General features: G+C 40.5%; 1 protein-coding gene across 1 annotated transcript in view; it reads right to left on the reverse strand.

Moving 5' to 3' along the window:
• Positions 1 to 2,945, reverse strand: part of LOC101156572 (cGMP-inhibited 3',5'-cyclic phosphodiesterase 3A) — a 90,888-nt gene extending 87,943 nt beyond the window's left edge. Inside the window, exon 1 of the mRNA XM_020703908.3 lies at positions 1,450 to 2,945. Within this exon, the coding sequence (XP_020559567.1) occupies positions 1,450 to 2,364 (915 nt within the window). The 5' untranslated portion in view covers positions 2,365 to 2,945. The remainder of the gene's footprint in view (positions 1 to 1,449) is intronic.
• Between the last annotated feature and the right edge of the window lie 10,018 nt (positions 2,946 to 12,963).

Consider the following 12,963-nt stretch of genomic DNA (forward strand, 5'->3'; position numbering starts at 1 on the left):
AAGCAAAAAGTTATAAAGGCAACCAAAAGGAACTTTCTCTGAATCCACTTAACCAGTGTAATCAATAAGGAAAATATTGGAATAATATTTTTTAAAGAAAAAAAGTCTGTATTTCTCACCATTTGTAATAAAAGTGCAGATGCCCTTCAACAACTTTGCATTCATGTCTATGTTCCTGGCATTCCAAGCCACTTTTTGTAATGCAGTCTCATTAAAACACTGCAGCCATATAGTTAGAGTACCTCACTGATCTGCAGCATTACACTTTAGCATGAGAAAATCATTGAAAAGTAAAAGATGTATGTCATTTCATATCCAATTTTTTGAGATGGGTGTTTGCTCAAACTAATCGTAACACCTGAGGGCATCTTTCAAGGGGCCAGACCAACAGTGCAGTCTCTCATCCTGCAAGCCAACTACACATACAAGCCACCGTGAGAACTTTGATCTCTCCAAAAAGTCCACTTCCCATTTCTTTGCACAGCAAGCTCATAGATTCTGTTTTCTTTAAACCCGCGCATGCATTTGGGTAAATTTAAAGCAACTCCTCCAACATTCCAGGGGTTTTAGAGGGCAGAAAGCCCCTGACAGGTGGTATGAAGCGGGCACGCATTTAAGTGGAAAAGAAAACCCAGAAGAAAAGTAACTCTGAAATCCTCTGAGGAGAAAAAAATGTCTGATCTAAATAATTAGGAAGTAAGATGAATCCCAAGCCCTACATTTATTGTCATCAGCACCTGAAAGCCCCATTTTAGAACTGTCACCCAGCAGCAAAACTTAATTAGTTTATGAGGAAAAAAGGGTCAAATGTGGACTAATCTGTGATTGTGAAACCACAATCTGAAAGGTGTTTTTTATTGAGAAAATAAATCATATTTATTGTTTGCAAAGAAACACTTTTATTAGAGTTTGGTGCCACTGCCTAGTAGTGCAAATATGTATCAAACCATATCGGCATCAACATTACCTTAATTTACCATCTACATGAAAGCTATTTTTAAAGATATGAAAAAGACCAAAAATTTATTCCAAAAATAAAAAAGCAGCAGAGATCTAAAAAAAATTGTTGCGCTGAAAAAAATCATTTATTATTTAGAAAACATATTTTGTATTAGATATATATGTATAGTTAAAATGTACAGCAAATGTTTTTACTGGTTATTACAATGTTTAAATGTTGCTTTACTTTTATTGGTTTTTAGGACAAATGCAGAAATGTTTAGGTGCAACTTTTTTAAACAAATTTTCTGCATTTCTTTCTATACATTTGTCACGTTTTTCATCAACTTCTACACAATCAAAGTTGTTCAGAATAAGTCCTGAACAGGATTCATTCTACCGTTTTCCCCTCAGCCTGTTGCCTTTTTCTTTTCCATAATCTACAAGTTTATCCCGCAGAAACTCAACAAAACACAAACAAGGAGCCCGAGTGGGGCAAAAGCCTCTTACCTGGTCCCTCTGGATGCACGGCAGAGATGTCCTGCGATGGGACTTACTGTTGGGCTGACTGTGTGCCATGTCTGAGGCGATCACAGAACTGGACCTCCTGCGCCTTTTAAATACAGGGACCTCTTCCCTGGATCCAGTCACGGGGGTGCAGCCCTCCTTGTGTCTCCCTTGGTTAGGAAGGAGCTTGTCAGCATACCTCGCCAGCAGGATGCCCAGCACTCCAACCAGGTACGCTACGTATGGTCTCCAAGTGGCCCGCACTTTCTGCAGCGAGAGCAGTGAGATGGTCCGAACGACACTGATGAAAACGATCACCGAGATGCCCTGGTTCAGCCGCGCTACCATGAGTGCGCCCGCGGCCAGGCAGACGAGCACAAGCGCGGCCGCTGTGGTGAAAGAAAACAGATGCTCATCTGTCCCATCCAGCAAAGACCACGCCGCCACCTCGCCCAGGTGGCACAAGGTCAGCAGGGAGAGGGCGGTCTGGATTAGCACCCCGCAGCGGATGAAGTACACACCGACCCAGAAGAAGGCACAAACAAGAGTGAACAGCAGCGAGACCGCGCTCCAGCAAGTTTGCAGCAGCTCTGCCGCGCAGCCTGCAACTAAGAGCAAGGGGGACAGAGCCTGGGAGAGTGCGCCGTCAGCGCCGCTGCTGGCCTCAGCTCTCCACTCTGCGCGTTTGACCAGCGCGGCGACAAACACGGAGAGCGTCCCCACGCACACTGCGCTCGCAAGTCTCCGAGAGCTCCATATCCTCGTGCACATTGGCCTCACCCACGTCTCATGGTGGCGGTTACGGCTCAGTGGGACAGCACGTGTTTTCACATAACCATTGCAATCCGGTGCGCTAAAGCCTTTCTCACACGAGCTGCTCTGCGCACCGGTACTGTAGGACTCTGTCGGCAGCGCCATCACTCATGGTAGATTTGAAGTATGAGGAAGTCTTTGAAGGATATAGCAGTGTGGGACAGGACAAGAGTTAGTGACAGAAAAAACATGGTTTATTGAACCAAAAAAACGCGACCAGAGCGCGCATTTGTCCCCATTTACGCACAAACACATACATCCAGTGGGTGCGTTATTGTTGTTATCTTGCCAATGCTGGGTGAGGAACTGACTGCATTGAAAGGAGCTTGGACGACTGGATGCTTTGCAGATCTAGGGCACTGCTTCTTTGTGCTCACGCGCAACGCTTCGTCGATCCTTGTAGCGCGCTGTTTCCTTCACTTCTGTCATTCTTTTGGCTTTGTGGCTCCTCCACGGTCCGCTCTGTGCAACAACAGCTCACCTTCCAGAAGGGAAAAAAAAACGCCCCGCTCTGTCTGAGTTACCATTAGGACATAAACAATTTGTCCGTCCGCTTCTCGGTTCCTCCAGTACTTCCCAGAATGAAAGCAGCGGTGGGATCGGAGTGACTCTACGCGAGGTTTTCAAGGGTAAATCCAAGCAGTTTGTCACCAGCTCTCTGACCAGCCCTGCGCCTCAGCTCATTCACACCCCCGAGTTCCTGCTACACACAGGGAAGCAGCAGAAAACCCCCCAAATCCCCCTCAGCCAACCCTGCAGGCATCGTCCTCACTGATCAAGATTGTTTTTTGAAATTTGTTATCATACTTCCTCCCATATATTTTAAAAATGGATACTAAATAGTTCAAAAGCAAACTAACTAACTTAATGGAAAACACCAAAGGAAACATTTAATTTTCTAGTCGCATCCAAACCATTCTTTTGTTGAAAATTGCTGAATTCTAAAGGGTTCATCCCTCAACTTGACCCTTAGGGTTTCTTCACCCCCAGGTTAAGTTGAAATATTCATCCATCATCCCACATTCAGTGTCACTGATGATGGATTACATCATGTTGGGAGGTTTGCATTAATGTTTTAGCACTGCAGGTTGTCAGGGTGGATTAGTGGATTAGTACATGTGTGGCACATGTGAGTCCCCCTTGGGAATACAAACACCTTAATAAGGTAGATACTACATCCATGTTGTTTCATTTCAAATAAATTTCATGCAATTCCAGTTCCATTTGTTGCTGCAGACCTGCATCAATCCATGTTCTAAAACCTGTTCCCCAACACCTGGTCTTCTCACATGAAGATAGAATATTGTTTTAGAAAAGTGGCCTGTAATGCTGCAGCCCTACACGTCGTCTTTACCCCCCCCCCCCCTCCATCCTCTCTCCCGTGTTCGCTCTCCTGAACCGACACAGGTCAGCGTGACTCTATGGCATATACGAGACGCTGCCTTTCCCTTGTCAGCTGTGATTACCGAGAAACAGGGTAGGAGGAGAAGTGCTAACAGGGAGCGATAGGAGCAGGAGGAGGCCAGGCCCCGTCCATCACCTCTCAGCACATGTTTACCGAGAGTCTGACAGCCGTCTGAGTGCCGAGTATCAAAAAGGACAGCTGCCGGCTCCAAGTGCAAGCAGATTTTCTGTCACAAACATATTTTTTTCCACTTCATCGGAGCACGAAGGTACCTTATTTTCCCCCGGAAGAGTTGAAACAAAGTTGTTTTATCTGAGCGGTTTATTTTGCGTGTGACAAGAACAAAAACATTCCCTCTTCGCAAAGATAAGAACCTAGAGACTGAAAGAGGAGCTGCAGAACAGCATGTCACCATGAAAGTCTGCGTGTGGTGAATATAGGTGAAAATGAGCTACTAAAGACCCACTCTGATAAAAATGGAATTTTTGGTGTTTTTTTGCTTTTTATTGTGGCATTTGTCTCATGATGGAGGACATATATAAAGAAATTTTCCATTCCGATGCAATCTCTTTGTTTTCCTCGTCTGAGCTGTACGGCTGGATAGCTACAGTATTTGCTTGCCATTTTTGCTGCACACGGTAATGTTAGATAGGTGAGGGGCTGTAAGCTAGTCAGCTGGTCAGTTGCAGCGTACCCACCTGTGCACCCAGCAACTCAGCACAAGCCCATTGTGAAATTTCTCTGTTAAAACAGGTCCAGAGGCCATCCTGAATTACCCATAGGAATTTTAACGACTAGGTAATGTGCACGTAACCATCTTACCCTATTAGGCAATGCCATGGTCCATTGTGAAACAGGAATCCTTTATGAGGAGCAGTTCATCAGACATCTGGTTTTGATGTTGGACAGGGGGGGCAGTTGTCATGGGTGACCTGTGCTGGCTTCTGGGGTGGCTGCTGGAGGATTAAATAAGGGCTCAGTGCAAAGTTTGGTTTCTAGTAGACACACAAGCACACATTTTAGAGTTCCACCCTGTAGATCCTCCTTGATTGGTTAACAAACGACTAGGATGCAAGATTTCACGCCTCAAATGCAGTTCCTGCAGTCACATGGAGACATAACCAACTCAGAATTAGCATGACTCAGAGTAAAAAGAAACAGGATCAGAAGGAAGGGAAAAGAAGGGTGAGCAGGTGAATGGAGTGATGAAAACAAGTTTACATTGTGTTTGGCACTTTAGTGCAGAGATGGAGATCCATCGCAGAGTGTTTACCAGCCCTCATGGGCAGGCAGTTGGTTTGTTGCCAAGTTTCCATTGAGGTGCTGCGGATGGACATCCATTTGTGCACACACACACAAACACACACACACACACACACATAAATGCCACTGCCATCATGTACACAGACACGCACGTGTCTGTGTGATTACACAGCGCCTGCAAACCATGAGCCTTCTAGGCAGGGCTTCAGAGGCATAAACACATCCTTCCTCTCTAGAAACATGCTTGTTGTTAAGCAAACCAGAATAAGCTTGTGTTGTTTGGTGTTATGCAGCAAGAAAGGCGGCGTTCGCACCTACAAAAATGTATCAGTGCTCAGACTATAGACACACAGTTAACTTCAGCACTGATCCGCCTTAAAAGTCAAAGTCTTCAGCTTTGCCAATTAAACGTCAAACTTAACACATCCAGATTGCTGCACGGCAGCCCAAAGTCAGCAATTATCAAACGGAAACAGAAGCCAGATCATTAGAGTCTGAAACATTTACAGTCGCAGGCCTCCCTCAACTAAAAACCTGCGAGTAAAACAAGAGTCCAGATGTTTTTGTGAGCTTTCCAAGATGCATTCAAACTCAAGATTTTACTGGATGAACCGCTGAAGATGTAACACATCCTGGATATGAGCAAATGAAAAAACAATATTATCACGGTCTTGTAAGATTTATCTGAGCTAGAAATGAAATATCCATTTGATTTGAAGCTGCAACAACTGGTGAAGCCGTTAAAGTTTAGAAATCAAACTACATCCACCCAATTTTGTTGTACAGATCAAGTTTTAACTACGCAGATCTACAAATATAATGGACATTTCGCATCCCATGAGAAAGAAGACTTTGCTCACCTTAGTGTTTGAAATAAAAGCATGCCAACTGTCAAAAGGGCAGACACTCAGGTTTAGAAGGAAATTTACAGGCCACTGGTTACACAACACAAGCTTGTTTTACTTTAGATATTCATCTGCCATCACACCATGTAGGACAGCTTTTCTTTACACTATCCAGTTGTTAGTGAAACTCTAATGACAGCTGCTTTTAGGATTATTTTGTGTCAATCTTTAATCAATCCATAAAAAGGTTTTTGCTTATAATTGCATAAAAGTGAAAAAATATCTAGTCCTTAGCATGCCATAGTTTAGTTATTAGCCCCAGATGAAAACATATCAGCATATTCTATTATTTCCTAATGAAAACAAATAAGCAAAAACAGTGTGTGAAAAAATGTGACCATTTAAAATAAGAAGTCAAAGCTTCCTGGTTTTCTTTCACACCACAACACCATGACCTACTTTTTCACTCATTCTGTTAACTGGGTTCCAAGGGTTTTTTTCCAGTTCATTAAGGTTAGCAGGAATGCTTTTACTTACTTAAGGTCTCAACTAAACCTATGAGTTAAAATGTGGACTTTGACTTAAACCCACCCCTTTCATATGACCCAGTTTGGGTTAAATTACTTGGGAAGATGACATCTCATTTAACTGAAAAATCGTTCAAAGGAAAATAACAGGAAGGTATATTTAAAAGTTCCCAGCCTTATTCTTTTTTTTTACTGTTTTTGTCAATTGCAAAAGCACAACATAGCTATGATTGTTGAGAACTCTGCTTTTGTTGTTCACTAGCATTTAAACTGCAAATTTAAACTGCGCCATTTTCACACTTATCTCTCCTTTTTTGTGTAAGCAGTGTTATTATTGGCCACCTGTGCAGAGGTGGGACCTACACACAGACACACCAAGACTTCAAAGATTGACTCGGATGAAAATTATGGTGTTTTTAATATGTTCTTGTGGCATCTTTCTTATGACGGAGGACATATGAAGAAAATTAAGCTTAAAATAGCATTTCTGAGTATTTCGTTATTCAAATCGTTGTGAATTAGGAGCAGATGATCCCTGTGTCCAAATTACAACCCTAACCCCTATATAGTGCCCTATACAGGGCGTTCGCCATTTTGTAGGGCTGTCTGGCTCTACAATTCCAAAATTGCCCTGTAAATGTCCCTGAAGTATCTGAGAAAAACCAGTGTGCATTGATGCTCATTAGATCGGCAAATATAGACCACAATGCATTGCATTGGAACAACTTTTGCCAAAAAAATTTATTTAAATGTATTTATTTCAATACACCATCAACATTTTTATCCTCAGAAGACAGTGGACTCATAAATAATCATTGCAAAATGCTAATTTTAATTAGATTTTAACTTCGTGAAATCGATGACGTCCAACCTACCGTTAAAAAAGAAAAAAAAAGTAGTGAGCATGGAGTCCGAATTGCTTTCAAAATTCAGGGCACTATACATATAGGTCCACACTATATAGTTTTTTAGTAGTTTGGGGTTAGGGTGGGAATTAGGACAGAACTGATGTTTTTTAAATATTCTGGGGGGGAAGGGGGGCGGAGTTGCTCTAATACTGACGGTCCCGCCCACAACTTTCTAATGAACTTCTGCCGCTCTGCAGAAACCATGTCCTAAAAAACAACAGGTTTTTTGAGTTTGGTGAAATCCTAATTAAAATTCCACTTGAAACTTTATTTTTGCTTTGAAAATAGATGAAAAAAGATGATCTGAGTGGGACTTTAAAGTTGTTAAAGACAGTTTAAAATGTTTACTCAACTTACAAGAGAAACTTTGTGTGTCTCAGACCAAAGAAAGAGGAGACAAAAAAAAGCTTTTTAAAATAATTTTTTTTTCATAATAACAGGCACAAAACTTATACCGAGTTAAATGTTCGGGCTTGAACACAAATGAGAGATTTTTGTACTGGGGACAAAAGCTCAAACAGTCCTTCGATGAATAATGCACCCTAAGGTTGGTGCAGAACATATTTAATTGCATTTACGTGCAGAGAGAAGCAGGAAAGCTGACGTGCGAGTCTTAAATATTTCCGCCTTTCAAAGCTGTTGTTGCATGAGCTGATGGCCCGGTGTTAGATGTGGTCCATAATCTGCTTGAACCTCTGCTTCTCTTGTTCTCCAAAAGTCCAAACATTACTTACTAACTTTTGCAAGCAATCCAAAATAAAACAGTAGATCACAGCTCGACACATCAGGCTGCCCAGTGTAATTGGTCTGTATTTGCCTGATGTATGCCAGGAAAAACACAGGCTGTCCACCTTGTGTGAAAACTGTCAGCCATACAAAAGTCAGCTTTCATACAGAACATACAAATTGTGTGAGGAAGCCAAAGAGAGGTGATTTCTCAGTTGTATTTTTTTAAACATCACTTTAAATGTTTTTGCAAATGTGAGGAATGCCGTTAGGGGGCGAGGTCCAAAAACACACCCTTGGACTTTATTTATTTGTTAGGGAAACCTAGTGAAAGAGATTTGAGGTTATTTTTCAATCAAAAAATGACTGAAATTTGGGGGGGAAACTAACTACTGCTGTGTACTTGCATCTTGCTCAATAGGTTTAAATTTAACCCTGTATAACCGACAACAGTAAAGAATTAATAAAAAAAAAAAAAATAAAAAAAACACTTTTTGTTTTTTGGAATTAAGATGTTTTTTAAACCCGTTGATGAAACCCAAAAACCAAATATTGAAATATCATTTTTTGTGAGATAGATGTAGTATCAATTATGATTTGTTGGGTGATTTAGTACATTTTTCCTCAAGTTTAAGATGCAAAAATATTGACATAGGTGTTCAGGTAAAGAGCGGCTTATTTAGGCTACCCATTGACTCAAATATCCACACATATTTAACCTGGTCTAACTGTATTATGAAGAATATTTAATAAAGCACTAATTGTAGTTTCTTTCAATACAACCATTTAACAAAAAGAATGCCAACAGATCAGTAATTCTCACCAAAAAGTTTTGAAATTAGCAAAACGTATTCCCGCTCAAAGTATTTTTTAAGATTTCACGATTTTGAAAAAAGCAGGAAAACCCTTTTACTGCCCCTGGTGGAATAATGATGAACTACAGAGCAGAAAACATGGACCAAGTTATTTACAATGAGTTTTTAAGGAAAGTTTGGATCATGCTAATAAGATAAGGATCTCAGATATACATGTTTTAAGTCAAATCAAGGGTATATGGGATTAACAACATACTAACAGTTCATCTTTAACTCGTTTTAGTGAATACACAGGATTTTTAATGATATTTTAGAACCTAAAGTTTCCCATTTGTACTTTTAAAGCAGTTTGCATTCTATTTAAATATTTAACAAAACTGTAAAAAAGTAAAGAGATGCAGCAGCCCAGCATTGTAGCAATACTGCAGATATCTAAATGTAATGATTTTAAACTAACATTTCGAATCTCTTAGTCCAAAAAATACTACATTTACAGTTTACAGCCTCTTGATTATTTAAAAATCAGGACGTCAAAGTGTGCGGAGAAGGTCAGGTTCTAAGCCACAATAATATGCACACATTGTCTAGCCTGGCAAACGGCTCTGTTCTTCTGGAGTGTAAATATGCTGAAGGAAAATGTGTCTCGCTGCGTAAGGAGGACCGCATGCACAGAGGAATCTGAACAGACACAAACAATCATCAGGGATGAAAACCTACGGAACATTTTAGGGCACCACTCAGAATAAGCCAACAGCTGTGGGCTTTCAGTGAAGCATGCGAGTCAACTTTCCTCCTCTCCGGCCAAATCCTTTGAATTTCAACAGAGCTGCACAAAAGTTTGTTTTACTTGATTGCCTGCCAGGCAGTTTACTGTAAAACACGACATCGTCCTGTGATAAAAAGGGTGAAATTGATATTTCATTATGACTTAATGAGAACCGCCTCTCTTTTAAAAAAACATTTAAGGATAACTGTAAAGCTAACTGGCGTGAAAACAGAAGGAGAAGCAGAGAGGAGACAGGACTCTGCCTCAAAGACAGAGGCAGAATCCACAGCAGTGTCCCATCTCTGTCTACTCACTTTCTGTCGCACGACTGGTCTTCATCTCCTAATTCTAACAGCCCCACCCCCATTTTTCTTTTTCTTCTCAATGTTTTATTCGGGACACAGACTTTAAAGGTGCCGTGTATCCCTGTTTTTTGTTTCCTTTATCCTGGTTGCCATCACAGAGCGGTGCCGGCCCACTTTATGCCGTTCTTGGACCAGAGAGCAAGAGGAAGTAATCCATAAAGTGTGTGGTCCCTTAAGAGGAAGCAGACTGACTGAGGCCTCCATTAACAAACTCTGCACCCTTGTTCACTCTGTTCTATCAATAAATTTTATGAGAAACACCAGCATGGCTGATACCCCAAACAGAGACTTTTAAGGAAACAGTTGTAGCTCCTAAATGCAGGATATAAAGCACATCTAACCTTCACTTTTTTTTTTCGTTTAATGTTTGAGCACGAAAGACTTAAAGCTCCAATTAGGAACAGTGTGAGGAAACGTGTGTAGATGGACAAAAGACTTTTAAAAGCCACACTTAGTTATTGTAGCATCTGTTTGACATAATTTAATGGAGAGAAGATTTTTTTATGGTAAACTGGAAAAAAGGTTTAATGGAAAAAGTTGATACAGAGGACAAGGAATTATAACTGTCAGAGAAAAATCTCACTGTATTGTTCTCAGCCATTCAAATGTCTGTTTTAACTTTACTGTAGTTAACAGCTCATTTTTCCATATTGCAACTTTAAAAAAATCCTAAAAACAAAGTATTTTCACAAGAAAATGATTAATTTCTGTTTTTTAAGTACATTTACAGCTACTTTTTTGTTTAATCTAATATAAGGGACATTCGTGGGTTTTTCCTTCGGTAACCAAAGGATATTAGTTTTGATTAGGTTTACATGCAAATTTTTGAACTTTTTTTACAAATTTAATTTATATTGAGTTAATTTAACTTGAAACATGCTAATTTAACAAAGCAGCACAAGTTACCACTGTTTGACTTGTAATCAATTTTTTCTTTAAACTAATCACAAAAACTTAAAAAGTCTCATACTTTTTCTAAATTCTGCGTAAATTAGTTATGACACATTTTGTGATGCCTGCACTAAAGTAACAACAATTTTTTTGTAATAGGCCCTGTGTGTGTAACCTTTTTTTTAGTAACAACAATTAAATAAGCTTTTTTCATCCTGTCTGTTTTGACAATTTTTTTTTATTTCATTAAATTAATGCTGTGTTGCTATGGTAACTCTAATTCTTTTTTATGCTAATTTTAAAAAAAGAAAAGCAAAAGTTGCCAAGAATCTACATCTTTGCAAGATGTAAACATTTTAGAATCTAAAACGACACACTGATGTTTGTGACCAAAGGCAGGTAGAGTTGCTCTAAATTCTATTCTATTCTATGTTCTACTTAAATGGTAGCAAAAACTGGCAATCTAAAAAATGAAAACAAGTAACTTGAAAAGAAAAAAACATATGCAAAAACTGTAAAGGCTGTGTTTAGGACATATGGGGAATGCTGTTGTACTGCACCCTTTGCTCAGCACTCCAGTCATTATTAAGGTGCTCATACTGACCACACGCTAATGCTGTATGAGCATCTATGCAAGTGCCAATAGAATGCTGATAGGATCCAACCCAAAGTACTATCTAGTTGTCTAATTTCCTTATTTCTAACAGCCAGGCTGTGAACAAGGGACACACAAGAAGTTTACACTTTTAACTTGAACAGTATTAACAGGCTCCTTGTGTGGTGCGCTGGGTTCAGGGGGTTGAAAAAACATAAATCTGACGACGTGCCTACGTTTCACCTTCTTCCCCCTTACTTACCCTTATGTGTTGTTTAGGTGTTCACTATGAACTCCAGCTATGACCGGAGCATGCCTGTAGAAAAAAGTAAGCATTAACACTTTCACTCTGCTGGCTCACCGAGCGATCTACGGCTAATATTTCCTGTGGGCCACCTGCGTGCCTCATACAGTATTACCCATTTTTCAACCACAGTCCATATCCAGCCACAAAGGCAGTTACGGACACACTGTGCATGTGACTTAGATTCAAGTACATGTATTTAGCCCATGGTGTTCACACTGGACAAGCAGGGAGGGGCTGTGTCTTCTTCTTCTACTGTTTACTAGCGCATGTCCGCCAGCTGCAGTTGGAAAAGGCTTGGTGCAAAACACAAAAGTGGTGCAAATCTCATTAATCCTGGTCCAGGCTTTCCTTTTCATAGCTACATTCCAAAAAATGAAAGACTTTGTCATGGTGGCCTGTCAGACTCCTCCCCCTCCAGCAGCTGCTGCTCATCTCACTCAGCTGTGACTACTCACCTCATCAAGCCTCTGCTCTTCTTAAGGAGACCCAGCTCCAGCAATCATCGCCAGTCCGTTAACCCTGATGGTGCCTAGTCTCCTGAAGCTCTACGTCTGGCCCCCTTGCCTCTGTACTAAGTTAACCTTGTCTTGTCTTGTCTTGTCTTGTCTTGTCTTGTCTTGTCTTGTCTTGTCTTGTCTTGTCTTGTCTTGTCTTGTCTTGTCTTGTCTTGTCTTGTCTTCTAGTCATGACAGACTTGGTGTCATAGAATTCCAGCCGGGCAAAAACCGTACTTATTTCTCCTCCATGATCAATTTTTCAGACTGTTGGAATTCACAATTAATTTGTTACTTCTGTGAATTAAAAGGGACGCAATCCACACATCACTACCAAATCCGAGTCCCTGATTGGTCATATTTCAAACTTGTTTAACTTTCAACGTGCGTTTAATGGCCGTGTGTTTTGTACATAGAGCCTAAAACTGGATTTATTTTTTCCCAACGGTTGAAAAAACCTGTGTGAATGTGTGAGTTTTGAACTCGGACACCCTAAACGCATATTTACACGTGTTTGCATAGACTTCACTGGAAGTGGTGGCTTGGGCGTGCGTTGCTGAGAGAGGTGTTAAAGTAGTTTTGGGCAGAAAGTGTAGGTCTGAGTAAAGTGGAGTGCTCTTCAAAAGAAAATAAAACTTGAGAGAATTTTCTGCACCATGGCCCAAATCTTACTTTCTGAAAAGCTACAGGGAAGTTCTTTTGGAAGCTTCTGGGACTCTGTGTTCTGACAGGTTAGCAGTTCTCATAACTGTGTTTTCATAGTTGGTTTGTCCCAGAACTGTTCATAGACCAGAAAC

Source organism: Oryzias latipes, chromosome 6, assembly GCF_053564925.1.
Source record: "Oryzias latipes strain Hd-rR chromosome 6, Olatipes_Hd-rR_3.1".
Taxonomy (NCBI): Eukaryota; Metazoa; Chordata; class Actinopteri; order Beloniformes; family Adrianichthyidae; genus Oryzias; species Oryzias latipes.